The sequence below is a fragment of the Pseudorca crassidens genome, chromosome 9 (genome assembly GCF_039906515.1).
Source record: "Pseudorca crassidens isolate mPseCra1 chromosome 9, mPseCra1.hap1, whole genome shotgun sequence".
NCBI classification, from domain to species: domain Eukaryota; kingdom Metazoa; phylum Chordata; class Mammalia; order Artiodactyla; family Delphinidae; genus Pseudorca; species Pseudorca crassidens.
This window is the reverse complement of record NC_090304.1, coordinates 41263289-41284089: the sequence shown is the minus strand read 5'-3', so window position 1 is coordinate 41284089 and position 20801 is coordinate 41263289. Positions and strand designations below refer to the sequence as shown.

Here is a 20801-nt window from a genome sequence, read left to right as displayed (position 1 = left end):
AATTCTAAGTAATTATTGAGTTTAAAAGGATTTTTTGGCCATTTTTGATATTTTATGTATATATTGTAAATTCTAGGGGAAATACAGAACGCATATAATGCAGGAAAAATTGAAGTTATTGACTCTCATATTGGTAATTAAAATCTTATCAGAATTAAATATATCTTTATCCATACATTTAACTGTCTTGTTTTTACTTTTTATAATTATTTTTAAAAGTAACTCTAGTGTGGGTAATTCTAAAACTCTATTTAGATACAAAATATAAACAGCATGAAAATAATTAGGTATCTTTATAATTATCAGTAGTGTGTGTTAAAGTCATTACGTTAAAACATTCTTGTGATTGCAGATATTGAGTGAACTAAATTATGATAAAGTCCTTTTGGACTTTGACAAGCCAGGGCATTATTCTGAGTTTCCACTGGTGAACACACCAATGAAATTTAGTATCTCTCTAATATCCTTGTGGTTTTATTTGCTGTCTACTCTCAATATAGTTTATTATTTCCTTCTTAATACTTTAAGATCCCTTTAGCAAAAACAATCTAGTAACTATCTAAATGGAGACAGCCACCCAATTACAAAAAAGGAAGAAACAAATGTAAGATATTAAGGACACCAAAAGCACAGTGCTGATAGTGAAAACACTGTTTCTAACTAGAAGATAAAAAGAGTTATATTGACTGAGTCATTCCTCAGTTTTCCATGCCTTTTCAGTTTTCATAGTTTTTCTTTACAGTATTTTATAAGGGGCTTCATGGAAGGAAAAAGAAGAGGAAGAAGGGTTGTAGTCAGGGTTACAAATGAAAGGTAATCTATCTGGATAAGATTTGAAAAGCATCTATGTTGAATAGCTTACTTTGTTAATATATTAAATTCCTAAGTCTCTATACTATTTCATGAAATGTTATTCTCTAGGTTGGTTTTTCCTGTTACCCCGGCCATTTTATCTAGCCATTAAATAACAAATGTTTAGAAAATCAGAGGTTTGGCTTTTTTATTATTTTTTTTAAACGCACACTTCTCCAACACATTTATTTCTTTAAAGGAGTGGATTTTGAAGAGAAAAAACATGGGGCAGAGAGGTATGGAATAGAAAATACAAATGTAAGCTGTTTTGCTAATTGCTTTATGACCACAACAAACTAGTACAGAGAATGCCCTGTACAAAACACCACAATAAAGATCGAGGTGTTGCCTTAGGCAAGGCTGAAGATTTCAGTTTCTGGTATTTGGAATTTAGGTTGCAGTCCTTGTTTTTGGACGGATCACTGGGTGTGTGGCACAGTCCATGCTTTTAACCAGATTTGAACAGGAGAATGGCCACTTGGCCCAGGTAGAAGTAGATGAAGTGTTTGGTTTCATGTGTCACATAACTACCGAAGTTCCTCCCCACGATGCAGTGCCAGGTGGGGTTATACTTCTTGTCAAACTGCTTCTTGATATGGGCCGCAATGTCCTTCTCTATATTATATTTCTCCAATGCCTGAGTAGCACACTCCACCGAGGCCTGGTGCATCTCCTCCAACATATCGGCATTTTTGATCACAGCCTTTCAGTCACACATGGTTACCGAAGAGCAGGGTCTGGCCCACTGCAACGTTCTCCTGGGGGAGGGGCTGGCGAGGCTCAGACCCTTTGAGAGTAGCGATCCCTACTGAAGCCATGGTGCATCTATCAATCAGAGGTTTTTAAAAATTATCACTAGCTTGAGTAACAGCATCATGAAATCCTGTCATGTCCTGTAAAGTGAGTGACTTCAGGGTCGTGTTTAACAGTATTCCTCTCTATTAGCATGTATGTTGGAAATAGTATACTATTTTATGTCCATGTTTATAAATAGAGTCTATTTCTTAGGTAAGTCAACAAATAAGATAAATAATGATATTACCTGTGGGAATCTCCTTCTTAGCCTCCTTGTGAGGATATTATGTGTAATACTGGGTTATTTTGCTTGTTCCTCAGATTCTAACGGTAGAATTAACCCTGGGCGAATTGCTTACATTTCTTCGAGGAGTTGCTGTATTCCAGATGAGAGCTATGGCTGCCTGTCTTCAAACATTCCTGCATTGGAATTGATGGCTCTGTACGTGGCAGCTGCCATGCATGATTACGACCACCCAGGGCGGACAAATGCATTTCTAGTGGCTACAAATGCCCCTCAGGTAGGAACTACTTTTTCAGAAAGTTTAAGGAGTGGTTCTGAAATTTTACAGCCATACTGTATTTCCCTTTGTAAACCATTCTTCAATTGAATCATTTGGCCGTTGGATAATAACACACGGCAGTGATATGACATGTGCTTGTGCTGAAGAATTAGGGAAAAATCATCTTCAGCTGGAAAATAAATAAAATGCTCCTGAAAGAGTAATTTGCTACTTTTATGAAATTCTGGAGTCTTTGCTGTCAGTATCTTTGCCTTTGATCAAATTGATAAGACTCTGACTAGATGTAAGACTTACTCTTCCTTCTAGCAAGATCCTTCATATGCCTAAAAGCTATAATGACTGAGAACTGTTATTATTTTTGTTGTTGTCCTCTTTTTTTCTCTAAGACATACCATAATATGCAGTCTCTTAGGTCTGCATATATTCACATATGTAAAAAATCTTCTAGTACATTATTTCTGTATTCAGTACAGCTGATAAGGTGCAAGATTCCTTTAGGGTCACAATTTGCATAAGAGGCAGGAGTCCCCAGCAAATGGATATTGTAATTGCGATGACTTTAAACATTAGTACTTGGAACTAGATAGTCAGTCCTCCATATCCAGGGTTTCTGCCTGCGTGGATTCGATCAACTGCAGATCAAAAATATTTGAAAATTTTAAAAATTCCAGAAAGTTCCAAAAAAAGCAAAACTTGGAATTTGCTGCACACTGGCAACTATTTACATTGTATTAGGTATTATAAGTAATCTAGAGAAGATTTAAAGTATACAGGGGATGTGCGTAGGTTATATGAAAATACTACATCGTTTTATTAGTAGACTTGAACATCTGCAGGGGTCCTAGAACCAATTCCCTGCAGATGCTAAGGGATGACTATACTTGGTTTTAAGCAGAATTTAGTGTGGTTGTGAATTTTTGTTTAGGCTGGTGATTCCTGAAATGTCAGCTTTGTATTTCTGCCTGCCTGCCTTACAAAGAGCAAGTTGTCAATGATTGCTGAATTCATCTTACTTCCTCACTTTGTTGCTCTGTGTTCAAAACTCAGTTCTGATTCTTTCATCTTTTATAGCCATTCTCTGTGTTCCTTTTCTCATTTCTCTGACACACTCCCACTGCTTAAAATATAGGAGATAGATTCTCTACCCAGAACAAAATTCAGAGAGAGAGAGAAGATTAAAAGTGCTATGTAAAAAAAAAAAAAAGTGCTATGTAATTCATTTTCTCCAGTTAGACTTCATCTCTTCATAGCTCATGATTTCCACAGGTAACTTTTAAATGAATTTCAATCTAGATACTAATAGTTTTCCACTTTCTAAGAATTGCTTTGGGAGAAATTTCCCACTAAGGAACACATTTCCTCATTTGCAGTCCCATTCTGCAAGAATCAGACGCCCATTTTCTCTAGCCTAGCACTTCACAATCCTAGTCCTATGGCAAGTCACAGACCTGGGCAGTAGTGGCACAGCGGAAAAAGTACTGGTCTTCGGATTGAGAGACCTGAGTTTAATTTCTGGTTACCTACTATTAGCTGTGTGACATTAGGCAAGTAACCCTTATCTTTCTGAACCTCAAAATATGTACCTGATATGACTAAAAGAGATAACATTTGGAAAGTTTTCTACTGAATCAGATATCATGTAGACAGAAATTATTTACTATTCTATTCCACCCTCTGCTTTCATTCTCTCTTTATTGGCTTTGAGTATAGGTGAGTCAGACTTGTTTATTACCTCTTCTTCAAGGATATTACAAGTTAGTGAATTCTAGTGTTACCTGTCTTGCATGCAGATAATTGAAAACAATGACACATGAATGTAATTTATATAAGTTGTATACGCAAAACTGTTGTCCTGATCAAAATACAAACATGAAGTCTGGACACAATCAGTAACTATGTGTTATTTCTAAATTCTCATTGTTAAGGACTGCCAAGAGATGAAGCAATGGAAAGGGCTGGACTGGAAAGGAAATTGATCAGAGTTCAGCTATGAAAAAGTGTAGCCTTTTACCTAGTCTCCTTGCTTCCTGCTCCCCTTCAGTCTGGTTTCAACACATAGCAGCCAGAGTGGCCCTGTTTAAACGTGCATTACATCACTCTCTGTTCCAAGCCCTCACTCCTAGTAAAAGACAGTCATTACAGTGGCTCTGAAGGCCCTACACGATTTAGCCCCCAGTAATTCTCCTTTTAAAATTCACTCAGATCTAGCCTCACTGGCCTCCTTGCTGTTTCCTTCCATGTGTTGGCACACTCCCTTTCTAAGAACCTGGTCAGTTTCTGTTCTCTCTGCCCAGAGTGCTCTTTCCCCAGACATATATTGGGTTAGCCAACAAGTTCATTTGCGTTTTTCCATAACATCTTACAAAAAACCCTAACGACGTTTTTGGCCAACCCATTATATAGCTCACTTTGTCACTTCCTTCCACCTGAAATTTCAAAAGCCCCTCCCTGGCACTCATTATGTTCCTCCCCTGATCATAACAATGGTCATTCAGCATACTGTGTATTTTGCTTGTGTATTTTGTTTATTCCATGCCTCGCAGAGGAGTATAAGTTTCCAAGAGGGCAGGGATTTTTATCTCTTTTATTCCCTAATACCTAGAATGGTGCCTAGCACACAGAAGGCATTCAGTAAAAATTTGTTGAATGTTGAAGGATCCCTAACTTCTTTGCTCTGCAGGACCACTAAGCTTGTCTGAAATACACTCCATTGTTCCCAAAGTGATGAAATTCTTGAGACCTTCTTCAGCTAGTGCCTGTGAGATAAGGACTCTTTTGTGAAAGCCTGAGGCCTAACCTGTTTATTAGGTAATAAAGCAGTCTCTCTCATCTTAGGAAGCTCAATAGGTCTAATCAGGCCATAAATAGTGAAAGATATTATTGCTCCGGTGTATGATAAAAAGGGACAATAGTGTATACCACCATCAACTGGATCAAGCGTTCTTCATTCTCATGGGAAGAGAAGTGTGTGGGAAGACTCAGGAGGATGGTTTTGAATCCTTGCCACGAGAGAAGGGGAAACATTTAGTCAGCTTTATCCTGGAGGGATGTCAGTATTGAAATTCTAAGAGATTTCTGAGCTATTTCCAAATGAAGAGTTGGCTGAAAGACGGAGATTAGTGACTGAGATGTTAGAGTTTGTAGAATATTTTGATTTGGGGTAAAAGTAAACAAAACTTTGAGAATGGTAGATCTGAGACAGTCATCAATGTTTGTCCTCCCAAATATAGATCAAGATGGTGACTAAACAAGTACATTTTTCTCCTTTTCCTCCTGATCAAAATATTAGTAAGGGATGAAGCTCATTACAACAGAGAGGAGTTGGCGGGAGGATATTATCACCAGTAGGTTAAAGAATTTCATATTGTTTCTGGAAAATGAAAAACATGTGGGCAAATATTACGAGATCAAAGTATACTAGAAGGGGGCTTCCCTGGTGGCACAGTGGTTGAGAGTCCGCCTGTCGATGCAGGGGACACGGGTTCGTGCCCTGGTCCGGGAGGATCCCACATGCCGCGGAGCGGCTGGGCCCGTAAGCCATGGCCGCTGTGCCTGCGCATCCAGAGCCTGCGCTCCGCAATGGGAGAGGCCACAACAGTGAGAGGCCCGCGTACCACACACACACAAAAAAAAGTATACTAGAAGGGAGCTGAGGCCTAAGTGGAACCCTAGAGACTCCTGATGCAATTTGCCTTTGTCTGCTCTACACACACACGCCTCCCACATAACACACACCACACACCTTTAAGCAAAGCTACTGTATTTACTGCATTTACTTCCAGGCAGAAAACACATCTCTTAGATATTGAAGAAAATGGCCAGGAGAGATTTAATACTCCAGAGTAAATCCTTCTCATTTTTGAAATCACACTGGTAATTCTAAAGCAAAACCTGCTAGGTAAACAGGCCCCATCCATGTTTACAGGATTCCTACTCATCCTTCCCAATTAAAGAGACTCAGCAATAAAACATACACAAGGCTATTCAATGCATACTATGAATATTATTGAACAAAACAGGCAAAAAAAATATTCTGCCCCCATGGAACTTTCATTCTAGTAAAGCAAGAAAAAACAAATAAGTGTGTGTGTGTGTGTAAAAGACAGAGAGATGATTATGACATAAGTGCTAGGAAAAAAGTAAAACGGGAAGAGATAGTGCTGGCATAAAAGGATTATTTTCATGTTAGAGTTCTGTATCCAGCTAAGCTACAGTTGAGTGTTAAGAGCAAAATAAAGAGTCTCAGGTATGCAAAGATTTTTAAAAATCATGTTCCATCCATCCTATCTGAGAAAGTTACATAAAAATGTGTTTTAGCAAAACAAGGGTGATAACTAAGACAAAGGGTCTTAGAAGATAATGGGATTACCAGAAATTTTAGAACCGAGAACTTGAGAGTAAAGGAATCCCCAGATGACACCTGTTCATCAAGACTATTTCTTTAAAGAGAAGTACTTCTTTATAAAAAAGTAGCTTCATTGTTTTCTACTGCACCTAATTTGTTTACTGCCTCTATTGGATTCTTTTTTAAGTTACGAATATTATTTTTTTAATGAAAACAGCCTTTCTTAATCCAAGATTTTTCATTCAGAAAAATTAAAATACCTTCTTTAATCTTATGACTATGACCTAGAGATTTTTCTGTTTCCTCCTTTTTCTTGTGTTTCAAAAGGAGACATTTGTTCAGATTTGTCACAGTCTTCCTGTTTGATCAAAGTCTTTATGTCTGATGGGTTTTTGTTAAGATTAATTACATCAGAGTTTATATTAAACCCCTTTTCAAATCTTTTTGATTCAGAGAGGGTAAAAGTAAACTTTATGATCAACTAATTTGCTTTGCCATGTTAGAGAAGTATTTGCTTGTGGAGATAAGGATGGGATCCATAACTAGAGAAAGCAGGTAGCAAGTTGCTTTAGCAAAATTCAGAGGATGTTAGTTACTGCAGCTCTAAATTAGGGGGGAAACTGTCTTCCTTTTCTAGTTGTCATGGCGCTCTCAGTAAAAGCCAGCTGAGGCTTCATTATCTGTTTTACCTGGAATGTTTTCCTCACAGAGTTTAAGCTTGGCTTGTTGCTCTATGTGCAAGCTTCCAGTATTCTTCTAAAGCAGAATTTGCCTCCTTACTGCTCCATGATTCTTGCCTCCACTCAGCCATGAGGTAGAGAGTTGACTGGGGTCCAGCAGGGGACTCCTTCTACTTACTCTCCAGGTGGGTTTTTCCTTCTTATGCAATGACTTAGATGGCCTTTCCTCAATCCATTCCCACTTTTACCATGTCTTTAAAGCTTCCAGTATAGTGATTATATCTAGAGTCTAATATTGACTCAGATTTCTTTTGGTCCCCATTTTATATTTCTTTGGTAAGGTCAAAGGGTAATTTGGATGCTGCAGGAATTCTGAATTACTAATTTTTTTTTTTTACTGATCTCACTAGCTGAGAGTTTAAGTCAGCTAGCTTTACAGGACACTCATTATACATTGTAATTTATTGAGCTGGGAGTTTGATTACTTCATGAACAAAGCTATTCTGGTAATTTATCAGTCTTTATTAGATTTAAGCATGAATTAGTTAAATCACAATTAAATGCAAGTTGACCCCTTAGGAAGTCTTTGAAGTTTCACATGTATGTTTTAATTTGATACGTATATTGTAATATGATTACCACCATAGCGATAGCTAACACCTCCATCACATCACATAATTAACTTTGTGTGTGTGGTAAGGACATTTAAGATCTAGTCTCTTAGCAGTTTTTTATTATATAATATAGTATTGTTAATTATAATCACAATGCTGTACACTAGATCCCCAGAACTTGTCTTCAAACTGCACATTTGTACCCTTAGACCACCATCTCCCAATTCCCCCACCCTCTGGTAACAACCTAGTTCTGCTGTATCTAGAGTTCAGTCTCAGATTATTTGTAAGTGATGTCATACAGTATTTGTCTTTCTCCGACTTATCTCACTTAGCATAATGTTCTCAAGGTCCACCCATGGCAGGATTTCCTTCTTTTTCACGGCTAAAAAATATTGCATTGTGTCTATATATATTACATCTTCTTTATTCATCCATTGGTGGACACAGATTGTTTCCAGCCTTTTTATGACTCACTGCAAAGTTTAAATCATATCATTGCTAACATAAAAATAAATGATGTAAAAAACAATCAAATGGTATGTATCTATGCTTAAATCTAGACTATAGCTAATTTTCACAAATATGTAAAACAATCTAATTAGGCTCAGAATATGCATCTTAACTGAGATTGCGCAGTATTTTTATCTGTCCTTTTCCATTAGACAGGAAGCTCTATGAAAATAGGGACAACGTTTTAAATTTTATACTCAGCCGTTAGCACTGGCTATGAGAATTCTTTTAATAATTACTATGCTTATTTAATAATTTTAAAAATTGCTTGCTTGTTAGAGATGGAAGAAGCTTTAAAAATTCTATATAATCCAGTGGTTTTTAAAATCTGTATTCCCAAATCCTAGACTACTGAGGTAGTACCTCAGGGTCTTCCACTAGAGTGAAGTGGAAAAAAAGTGAATAAATCTACACCACTTGAACCAGAGAATTTGTGCTTTCACCTGCTTGATACTTCTCTGACTCCCAGGCACTGTGTCAGTTGGGAATATAGGATGTGCCCTTCTCATATTTGTGGGTCTCTGACTCACCATGCACAGTATTCCAGGTTCCTCTCCTTCATGCTTTAGTCAGCATGTTCATTCCATGCTGGCTAAAGAACAGTAATATATCCCTAAACCTGCTCTCTCTGTCCCTAATGACTTTATTAACAGAAGCTTTATCTGAGAAGGTTCACTGATTTAATGAAGTTGACCTCAGATATCAACTTTACATCTCTTGGTAGGCAGCGTGGTGTCTGCAAAGATGAACTTTGGAGACAAATTACCCTTTCGCTTACTAGCTGTGAATGCTGGAAAGGTGTACCTTATCCTCTTTGCACTTGTCTACTCATTTATAAAATTATCAACCCTTCTTTACAGGTACTAACATGCCTGGCATGTAGTAGGTACTCATTGTATTCTTCCAACCTGATCCTAACTCTGTTTATTATTAAAGTTCAGTATCTTTGAGATGCCTGCCTCATTTTTCTTATTCCTTTTTAGGCAGTTTTGTACAACGACAGATCTGTTCTGGAAAATCATCACGCTGCATCAGCCTGGAATCTGTATCTTTCTCGTCCAGAGTACAACTTCCTTCTTAATCTTGATAATGTGCAATTCAAGCGCTTTCGTTTTTTAGTCATTGAAGCAATCCTTGCCACAGATCTTAAAAAGCATTTTGATTTCCTTGCTGAATTCAATGCCAAGGTTTGTTATGCAAATTAATTCCTGGTTTCAAAAGCAGAAATTATTGTCAGTGTTACTGACAAAAGTTATTTTTTTGTTTTGTTTTAAATTTTGAGAGTTTATTTGATCAAAAGCTGATTTGAATCAGGCAGCATCCAGTCCAACAGAAAGGAGCTCCAAGGACCAGTATAAAATGAAAGACTTTTATAGGCACAAGGGGACAGGAAGTTATACTGGGCAAAAAAGCGGGTTGGTAATTGAAAAGTTAAGTCCCTGTCCTCACTGAGCTCACATTCACTGTGGAATTGAGAATCACTGCCCTTGTGTGATGGTACTAATGGGAGCACGTTCTATCCCTCAGAAGTTGGGGTGCAAAAATGTTGAGAACCACTGCTTTAGATTCCTGAGGGAAGGATGCCCCACCTTCTGCAGGCAGGAAATCGTTTTCTTGATAACATTTGTGCCCTAAAGGAAGGTGTACCTTCAGGGCAGAGGAACAGGTATCAAAGGAGTACTAGATTCAACCTCCTGGAAGGAGACCTATATATGTCACTGTTGTGATATTGATAAAATGTTTATAAAAATCAGCAAGAAATTTGAAATTTCTTTAAACTTATTTCATCGCTGTATAGCTCTATTAACTTTTTATTTAATAAAAATTCACTTAAGTGCTTAAGTCAGAGTAAATAGAAGTTTTTATAGGTGAAAGGTTATCTAGCCCAAAACTTTTGAATCTGTGTTCCTCAGAGATTTCTATTCTGTAGTCTCTCAGAAAAATGTCACATGAGTGGGGCTCTAGACTACACAATTTCTTTCTTTTCTTTCTTTTTTTTTTTTGGCCATGGGGCGAGGCTTGCGGATCTTAGTTCCCGACCAGAGGTTGAACCCGGGCCACGGCAGTGAAAGTGCAGACTCCTAACCACTGGACAGCCAGGGAATTCCCTAGACTACACAGTTTCAATCTAAAGAGCTCGCCTTTCTTTTAACTGTTTTCTGTAGTGGTGGTCTACATAAGAGTTCCTTTAACAAAAGGGGTGGATGCCAGGGAGTTCCCTGGTGGTCCAGTGGTTAGGACTCAGGGCTTTCTCGGCCGTGGCCCTGCTTCAGTCCCTGGTGGGGGGGAACTAAGATCCTGCAAGCTATGCAGCACAGCCAAAAAAAAGAAAAAAGGGGGATAGATGCCAAAAAAAAAATCTACCATCACAATAAAGTTCCAAAGCCACTGATCTGGCCTATTCACTTTATTTCTTACAACAGGAAATTTGAGTTCTTGAAAGGCATGTTAATTTGCCTGATAACTAGCATTTATTTAAATAACAATGTTAGCATTTACTATGAACTGTGAATTTTTCTTTGTTAATCCTCATGGCAATATGGCTAGATTGATATTTTTCCTATTTTATAGATGAAGAAGGGTGGACTCAAGGAGCTTAAGTAATTTTTCCAGCATTATGCAATGAATTAGTAAATCATTCTGAGTCAGGATTTAAAACCATAGAGATTAGCTTCTAAGACTTGTGTTCTTTCAGCTATATAGCATGTTGTCTTTTACAGTTAGATCCTTAAGTGTTCCTTTTTGAGACAGAAATAGTTATAATTCTTATATGATTTGGTTTTGCATATACATATATATTATATCATATTATATACGAATGTGTTAATATACACAAATTACAATTTTCTCTGGTAATCACAAATATTGAAACCCATGGTTTGTTGTTCTGCTTGTACAGTGCTCTACTTCCATTGAAACAAAACCGTAAATGACACTTCAAAGGGAAATTTAACCCATAGAGGTACATGTTATGGCACAAACCAATTAAAAGAAGCATTTATTGAAATTCCTTCCTGTCCTTTGGACAGGAAACAGTTTTAAGACAATTTGGTAAAAACAAAAAACTGGGGAATTCCCTGGCAGTCCAGTGGTTAGGACTCCACGCTTTCACTGCCGAGGGTGTGGTTTCAAACCCTGGTTGGGGAACTAAGATACCACAGGCCGTGCGGTGTGGCCAAAAAAAACCCCCCACAACAAAAAACTCCTGTGCCCTCAGCACCTAAAATAATTCTGTTTTTCCAAACTAGGCCAATGATGTAAACAGTAATGGTATAGAATGGAGTAATGAAAATGATCGCCTGTTAGTATGCCAGGTGTGCATCAAACTGGCAGATATAAATGGCCCAACAAAAGTTCGAGACTTGCATTTGAAATGGACAGAAGGCATTGTCAATGAATTTTATGAGCAGGTAAGTTAAAACATTAGATTGGTGGGACTTTTAGATTGGTGGACTTTTCTGCCATCTGAAGACACTACCCTTTGGGTTTGGATAGCTACATTAAATGCTTGAAATGAGTTGCTTTAACCAAAAATGGGTTGCATTTGCTCTGGTCTTAATATTTTCTCAGCTCCTTTGCCTTTGTTTCTAAAATTTAAAAACAGGGAGTTCCCTGGTGGTCCAGCGGTAAAGAACCTGCCTTACAACGCAGGGGACGTGGGTTTGATCCCTAGTCAGGGAACTAAAATCCCACATGCCACAGGGCAACTAAGCCTACACGCCACAACTACTGAGCTCGTGCACCTCAACTAGAGAGAGAAAACCCACACACTACAACCAGAAAGAAGCTCACACGCCACAATGAAAGATCCCGCATGCCTCAACGAAGATCCCGTGTGCCACAACTAAAGACCCAACGCAGCCAAAAATTTTAAAAATAACAATAAATAAACAAATTAATCTTTAAATTTTAAAAACAAAAATAGTTTATTGCCAATCTGGAGTGGGTTGAATGTACTCCAGTCTAGAGCTAAGGAAAGACTACATATTGATTCCAAGGTCCCTTTCAATCCTGAAAACCTATAGCCTAGGATAATTTATTTCCAGAAGAAGTTGTTTAATTGATTCAGGGTATACTTAGATTGTATTTTTAAAGTATCAACCATTTTCAACTCTGCTATAGAAAGACTGCCTTAGATACATCAACTACGTAAAAGTGCTGGCAGAGGGTAAGAAATTAGCACTAGAAATGGGGACAAAGTAGATATTTAGTGGCTTTCAAGTTTCAAAAATATAAACGTGCTCTTTTCTCATATGTTTTTAATCTTGTCTTTAAAATAATCCTACCACTTTGCAGTCTTTACCACTTTTCTGTCCAATCTTGAGGCTCCCTACAATGTAGAAAAATACTGATTTCCCCAGAAGCCTAATATTTCATTATCTCCAAAATAACAAATACATCCTCTTGACTGGAACTGCATTCCTTGGGAATCCTTACTAGACCTACTAATCAGGAAAGATCAAGATGTTTACCAAGTGAGACTTCTGTGACAGGGCTTTCTTTACCAAGAGTTGCTACTCTAGTAGGAATGATGAAGGTGAGCCTATAAACTGCACACTTATCCGTTATACCTTGTCACACCCAGATTGTATTGAATGACCAGTAAATGTAGTGTCTTTCACCCACCTTAGCTGAACATCCCTGTACAATAGTGTATACTCTGCTGTTTACAAGTCGACAAAATACCATACTGTGTAATCATGAAAATAGATTAGTAAAATCTTAACAATAATCTTAGAATACTTTTCACTGATACATTTGAACTAAATTATATGTAATTTGGGGTAATAAATGGTTATAAATATTTACCCTAATTTGTAGACTGCAGTATGTATAGTAATGTTTGCATATTCCCATCCTCATTCTCAAAGATAATTGAAGACTGCCTCAGGCTTCAGTTCAGGTTCACAAAAGAATTTTATGCTAAGGAAAATGCTGTCTTTATATTATCTGTACAAACAGTGGTAATAAGAAAGTGGTCGTATATGCCAATTTTAGAAAACCCACTAATTCAGTGAAAGAACATTAGAAAATTTCATTTAGACCCATTTTATGATATATTTTTAAAGTATAGAGAATTAATTCTTATTAAACAAACTTGGAAGCCATGCCTGAGGTTGAATCCTGGCTCCTCTTCCTTCCCAGCAATGTGACCTCAGGTAAGTTCTGTGCCTCAGTTTCCTCATTGAGAAAATAGGAATATTGATGGTACCTACCTTATAAGGTTGTGTGAGGATTAAATGAATTAATTTATGTAAAGTTCTTAGAACAGTTCCTGACACATAAGTGCTCAATAAACTATTATAATTCCAGATCACTAAAAACAATATAATATTTCAGACAGTTTCACTTAATCTTTCTATTCATTATTCTTATGTCAAAGGAGAAAAATGCCATCTGATAATCCTACCACACAGTGGTCATGAAGGTTAAATGTACTAACCTATAGGAAAGTCAACCCTCATCAAAACCATCAGAATTCCTTCTCAGTCTTGTTCTGCTATTCAACCTTCTTCAGATATGGATGCAAATTTCTAACCTGGCCCAACCTTTTACCTTTTTATTACCTTAGTTATTCTATCTTTATGTATACTCCTATAGCCATTATGTGCCATGGGCTTAGAAAAGCCTAACTCCTATTTAAAAGTCAAATGTATGAAACTGTAGAATCCTGTGGATAAACCCACCTGGATATTTTTTGTAAATATTAATAATTTTCATCCTCACAGAAGATAAAGCCATATAAGATTTTTAATCATGGGACAGTGAATCATGGGACAGTTTCTGGTTGTCTCCTTAGGGCTCTGTTGGCTCAGCACAGATAGACACTCCTGCTTGCAGAACTTGTGCACTGTGGAGAGTATTCACCCTCCACCAGTTCAGACAGTAGGCACTAAAGTGTTAATAGTACCATTTGGGGACCGCTCAGCCCTGTGCTCGACATTTTATATAATATTGCTTTTCATCCTATAGCAACCCTGTAGATTATTATTCACATCTTACACATGAATTGGGCATAGAGCTTGCCCAGCACCACACAGGTAGTAGGTGGCAAAAGCAGGTTTTGAAACCACATCTGTCTGATCTCCAGTTGTGCTCTCCAGAACCCTAGGGACCACAAGTGGGAGGGTATCACAGGGCAGGCAGCTGGGGTGAACCCTCACCTCAACCACAATAGCTCTACTTTTGTCTGTTTTACATATTGAGTTTTCTGATTTAGATTCATTAAAGGGTTCTGCTGTTAGAAAAAAAAGGGAGGGCATTGAAAAGCATTTGCAAAATTCAATTCTGTACTTCTGAGGTACAACTACAACAAAAATGATTCCATTATATCATCTCCCCATAGGAGAAAGAGGATCTATATTTGATATTATAGAATTTTGGTAATTTATATAGAATTTATATATTCTATTAATATAATTTTGGTTTGTTAGCAAATTTGCTGTATTTATTTATTTATTTATTTATGCGGTATGTGGGCCTCTCACTGTTGTGGCCTCTCCCGTTGCGGAGCACAGGCTCCGGACGCGCAGGCTCAGCGGCCATGGCTCATGGGCCCAGCCGCTCCGCGGCATGTGGGATCTTCCCAGACCAGGGCACGAACCCGTGTCCCCTGCATCGGCAGGAGGACTCTCAACCACTGCGCCACCAGGGAAGCCCTGCTGAATTTATTTTAAAAGATGTATATTTTTCTTGCTACCTGAATATCAACCGTACTGGTTGACTGGGGGTGTGAGAATAAAGTCTTGTTAAGGATTTCTCAAATAGTAGAGAAATTCTTTGAGTTGGAATGACAGAGTAATTTCACTGATACTTCTTTGTAAAAATTATTTTGAGTTAGACTGTGCTTATTAAAAAACCTCAAGATAATTTTAACAAAGCTCAGTGGTTGTTCTTCCAACAGTTAAATGTATACTTTTCTTTTTAACATGATCAGGGAGATGAAGAAGCAAATCTTGGTTTGCCCATCAGTCCCTTCATGGATCGTTCTTCTCCTCAACTAGCAAAACTCCAGGAATCTTTTATCACTCACATAGTGGGTCCCCTGTGTAACTCCTATGATGCTGCTGGTTTGCTACCGGGTCAGTGGATAGAAGCAGAAGAGGATGATGATACTGAAAGTTGTTATGATGAAGAAGATGGTGAAGAATTAGATACAGAGGATGAAGAAATAGAAGACAACCTAAATCCTAGTAAGATATAAGGATACTGTCATTTCTTTAATGTTATTAATTACCTGCAAATGTCCATTTAATTTGGATTTGTTTTTAAGATACAGATTCAGTAGTTATATCTTAAGTAAGTACTATCTAAATGTTCAGCCTGAATAGTCTCCTTTTGAGTAACTACTGCTTGGGTGCCACGCAAATGCTGTCACACAACAAGCATTCTTAGTTAAAGTAGCATCTCTGGAAGTGCTGTCCTCCAGCCAGTGCACTTCAGCAGTCTCTACCTGTGCACACATGATGGGGCTGTCGCCAAATCTGAACTTACGTGAGCTGGCTGGTCCTAGTGGCTAGTCCTCCTTTGCCTATCCCCTCTTCACACCACCCTCCCCTGTTAACATGCCCTTCATATAGACTTGGGAAATAGTTCATTCAACACAGTTGGGAGAGGAGGAAAATACACATTATCTGACTCTAAGAGGAAAACCAAGTTTTGTGGCATTATGGCTTTGAACTACCAAACCGTAATGCATAGTTTTTCTATATAAATCAGTGAGTATAAATGGAAGATGAAAAAGACATTTGTCATCTTTGTAACTAAAAATGAAATCAGTTATTTGCTCTTTAAAGTAGGATTTAAATTATATCTAGCTAATTTTTTTGTTCATTTCCCAAGCATGCTATAAATCAGAACAGATAAGACAGCTTGAAACAAGATAACAAAGTACTACCTCCACCCTACCTTGTATTCAGGAGTAGCATAGTGAAGAGTAATCTTATGGCATTTTGGCATTACCATCTGATGTCATCTTGGGAAAGTTGATTGGCTTCTAAAAATTATTTGTACTCACCAAAATTCTGATAATTGTGTTTAATTCAATACATTAAAAAAAAATCCCTAAAAAGGATGGTTTTTAACTTTGCATTGTTATTTATCATCAGTACCATCCTCCCTTCTCCTTGAAACTCCCACCCCACCCCATCTTCCCTAATTCCCTCTCTTCTTTATTTTTATCCAGTAACACTTAACACCATCTAACACACAAGTGTCTTGCTTCTTTGCTTATCTTGGTTTTCCCACTAGAAAGAGAGCCCCATGGTGCAAGGATTATTTTAATCTTATTATAACTATAACCCCAGTGCTTAGATAAATGCCTGGAATGTATCAAGCACTCAGATACTTATTGAATGATTGAATCATATTGCTATGATTAGAATACACATGTGTTAAATTTCACAGAACCACAAAGAAGGAAAGGCAGACGGCGAATATTTTGTCAGCTAATGCACCATCTCACCGAAAACCACAAGATATGGAAGGAAATCATAGAGGAAGAAGAGAAATGTAAAGCTGATGGGAATAAACTGCAGGTGGAGAATTCTTCCTTACCTCAAGGAGATGAGATTCAGGTCATTGAAGAAGCAGATGAAGAGGAAGAGAGACAGTTGGAATAAAAGAAAAGGCATATTGAAGAAGCCCTGAGGGCCGTGCTCAGTGCCGACGTCATTGCCTAGTGCTCACCACGCTGGCTTGGAACCGACTGCACCTAGGTGGACAGGCGCTAACACTGTGAGAAGATCCCTGCTGTGCCGGCAGTTTCCCACTCCCATGCACTTTCACCACACGGACTAAAAGTATCCTTGGAGCTTGGTTTCAGTTGACTTGTGTTGCCAAGCCCTTACTTAATGCCTTTACTGGTGTATAAATATTAATACTTTGTCATAATACTGCTTTGCTGGCTAGAAGGCTCTTATTTTTCATGAGGGGGGAGCTATAACTAAAAACTCAAGTGACTCACTTTAGTTTGCTAAGTGGCCAGAACCTTTTCCTTTCTTGAAGACAGGATTAAAAAACAACAACAAAAAATGGGAATTCCCTGGCGGTCCAGTGGTTAGGACTCGGAACTTTCACTGCCATGAATCCCTAGTAGAGTTCAGTTCCTCATCAGGGAACTAAGATCCTGCAAGCTGAGCAGCACAGCTGAAAAAAAACCCAAAAACAAAAAACGCCACCAAAAAACATGATTCATATTGTACTTCCAAATGTGTCTTTTATGTCTTTGAATGTTTGGGGGGGAAATGTCTGTGCCTATCTATAAAAAAGAAATCCAGCATTGCCTTTCTGAGGGATCTGTTCAATGCAGTATACCGTTCAGTGCTGTTCTCCAGCTAGGTTTATCCATGAAGGACTGAGTAACCTTTGTTATATTTAACAAAATCCAGGTGCATCAATTTTTGATGCTTTTTACTGTTTTTTTTTTTTAATCTACTATGTGTGTGTTCTTTCTGCTCAGAGCATTCAGGTTTGCCGTGGACATCAGAAGTCTGAATTCCAGTCTTACTGACTTTATATCCCATGGTTGAATTTTAAAGCTGTTTAGGTTTAACAATGAAGGAATTTTATTCTTTAGCCAAAACTGTTCTTATTTTAACTCTTGCTCAGGATTAGTATTTTTAAACATTTATTTTAATATAAACACAGCACAGATTTGTCAGAAGAAAAAAAAATGTCCTAATATCAATGTTAACCTTTTATGAAATGAGCATTATTCTCTCTTCTTAAATTTGAGACTAATTAAAGCCAAGGAAAAGGAGATGTCTGTCTTTCGCCTTAATACAAAAATCAAATGCAGTTAATCCTATCAAAGATAAAGAACAAATGAAATAGCATGAGCTCTAAAGGTCACATACATTGAATAAATAATTGAATATGTGCTTAATCTTTAGAGCCATATCTTGGGTGTTGTGTGTTACTGCAAAACTGATGCTCATCTTTCTGTTAGTTTCCTTCTGCCTTGAGACTACATGAAATGACCTATGACTACTCAATATGTCTAGAGCTCTACTGCAAGTCTAGTTTCTGAGATAAAGTAAATGGTGGGAGTACTTATTTAATTTTTATATTTTAAAAACCTAAATATTTTAGTAAATCATTTTACACAAAAGCACATTAAGATAATTACAAAGAAAATGGGCCATATTTACAATGTTTATAAACTTGTTAGGGTCCAGATATATACCCTAGTTGTGAAAATTTTTTTGAAGATATAAAATGCAGCCAGAATGACAGCAAGACGGTAGACAATATTTTCCATTATTTTTGGAGACTGTATTATATTTTGGATCTGTGCAGCTCTTATGAAGCTTTTTCAGTTTTCCAAGGTAATTCTTTTTTAAATTAATTTTTACTGTATAGTTGATTTACAATGTTGTGTTATAGTTTCTGCTGTACAGCAAAGTGAATCAGTTATACATATACATATACCCACTCTTTTAGATTCTGTTCCCATATAGTTCATTACAGGGTATTGAGTAGACTTCCCTATGCAAGGTAATTCCTTTAAAATATGATGTCAGCAGGCAATTTCTTACCTACCTAGATTATTTAGCATATCTGAAAGATATCAATTAAAGATCTACATAAGTGTTGAAAGTTTTGATCCTGTACAGTACCATAATATTTAATGAATCACTAAGCTTTATTTATTAGATACGGTGAGTGCTAGCTCCTTCCTACTACTTTTGCTACCATTGCCACATCACTGTAAACTGGCCTCTCATTACTGAGTGATAAAATTTTAACTAATTTATTGAGTTTGCCCTTATAATGTCTATATCCTGTGCTTCTCGTTCTCTTGAGTACATTTTACATCCTGCAGAAGTATATTTCTGCTATTGCAAACTACATATATATATATAAATTCACACACATGCATGTGTGCATAATGACTCAAATTTCCTTACTTTCTATTTTATTAAAATTTTGTATTGGGTTGTTTAGTGTTTATTTTTATTTTCTCAAAAGAAGCATGTTTTTATTCTGTTAAAAATGCTATTACTGAAATTTCACTTAAGTAATTTAACCCTGAAATTATTTAGCCTTTACAAAATAATTGGCATATATTAAAATAACCCAAACACTAAAAAGTATTCTTGCTGAAACTTAAATTCATAAATTGTAAGAAATGAATGTGAGTGTATGTTAAGTATAAACAGTACTATTAGATGGAATCTTACTTGAGAAATTGTGGAAAGTCATATTGCAGATCCTATTTTGGTTATTACTGAATCAGATTAATTTTCTAATTAGAATCATTTTCATCATGAATTTGCTGTTGTTTTAAGTCACTGGTCTTAGAAATAATCTTGTAGTGCTATAATATCTGTGTGCTTACTGACATTTTTCTCCATAAAAGTCTACTTTTTAACGTTATTTCATGATTTGAAGGCTGTTTCCTGCTATTCTCACTCTGCTGGTGCTGTTGGATTTTTCTACTTATTTTTACAAGAATCCTAGGAGTTCTGGCACTGCTTAGGTTTCTGTCTATATTGCATGATCTCATAGGAACAACCTTCACAATAGAGACGAATAGAATGAACTCTGGTTTCTTCACTGTAATTGCCAAGCCAGTCAGCAGCTCTAGAGGGTGTGTGGGGATGACTGGTATATGGAGCAGGGATGAAAGCTTCCCAGAGACTTTAATGCTGAGAACTGAAGACTTAATGAGTTAGCTTGGAGATGATGGCTTGTGGCCAGAGAATAACAGCATGTGTAGAGGCCAGGAGAAAAAGCATCCCACCTTGGAGGAGCCAAAAGAGATTTAGGATGGCTGAAACTTAGAGTGCAAAAAGAGGGGATGGTAGAGAGAGAGTGGTTAATGAAGGGACTTGTAAAGCATGACATGCCACTTAAACTTTATTCCAAAAGGAAATGAGGAAAAATTGAGAGAGTTTTAATATGAAAGTGACATAATTAGATTCACATTTTATGAGGATCATTCAAATAACGTATCATGTTGAGTGGAAGAGTAAGATTAGACATGGGGAGACCTCAGTGCTCTAGGATAGATTGTAGGACAACAGGAAAGTGAACGGACTTGTGATTTAAGGTATACAATAGAATCAATTTACCCTGATTAACTGGGTATGGTGGTAAGAAAGAGATGATGACCTTTCACAGCCTCCTCACCTGGGAAGCTTCCTAAACCTGATGTGCAGGCCACAAACCAGACCAATCTAATCAGAATGTGGAAAAGAGGGTGGAAGTTGGGTATCAGCATTTTGCAAAAGTCCCTTGAGATTCCAGTGAGCATCCAAGGTTGAGAACCAATGTATTAGAAGTCCCTGAGGGGCAGGCATGAGTGAGGGCCACGCAGACTGCCTTACTCTGCCTCCCACTCCGTCCTCCATCACCTACTCCTCAGGTGCCTCCTCCCTGTCTTAGGGCTGCTGCTGAAGCTCCAGTCAGGCCACGCCCCTTAACTGCTTTCCCCTATATTTGCTGTCCCCTCCCTGTTGATGGCCCTAATGGA

The 20801-nt window shown here is 37.5% G+C and overlaps 1 protein-coding gene and 1 pseudogene across 1 annotated transcript in view; one reads left to right on the top strand and one right to left on the bottom strand.

Moving 5' to 3' along the window:
* PDE3B (phosphodiesterase 3B) overlaps positions 1-18221 on the top strand; it is a 176157-nt gene extending 157936 nt beyond the window's left edge. Inside the window, exons 12-16 of the mRNA XM_067749800.1 lie at positions 1969-2168; positions 9307-9510; positions 11572-11733; positions 15261-15516; positions 16730-18221. Coding sequence (XP_067605901.1) covers positions 1969-2168; positions 9307-9510; positions 11572-11733; positions 15261-15516; positions 16730-16944 — 1037 coding nt within the window. The 3' untranslated portion in view covers positions 16945-18221. The remainder of the gene's footprint in view (positions 1-1968; positions 2169-9306; positions 9511-11571; positions 11734-15260; positions 15517-16729) is intronic.
* Positions 984-1570, bottom strand: LOC137230428 (dynein light chain 1, cytoplasmic-like; annotated as a pseudogene).
* Positions 18222-20801: the final 2580 nt, after the last annotated feature.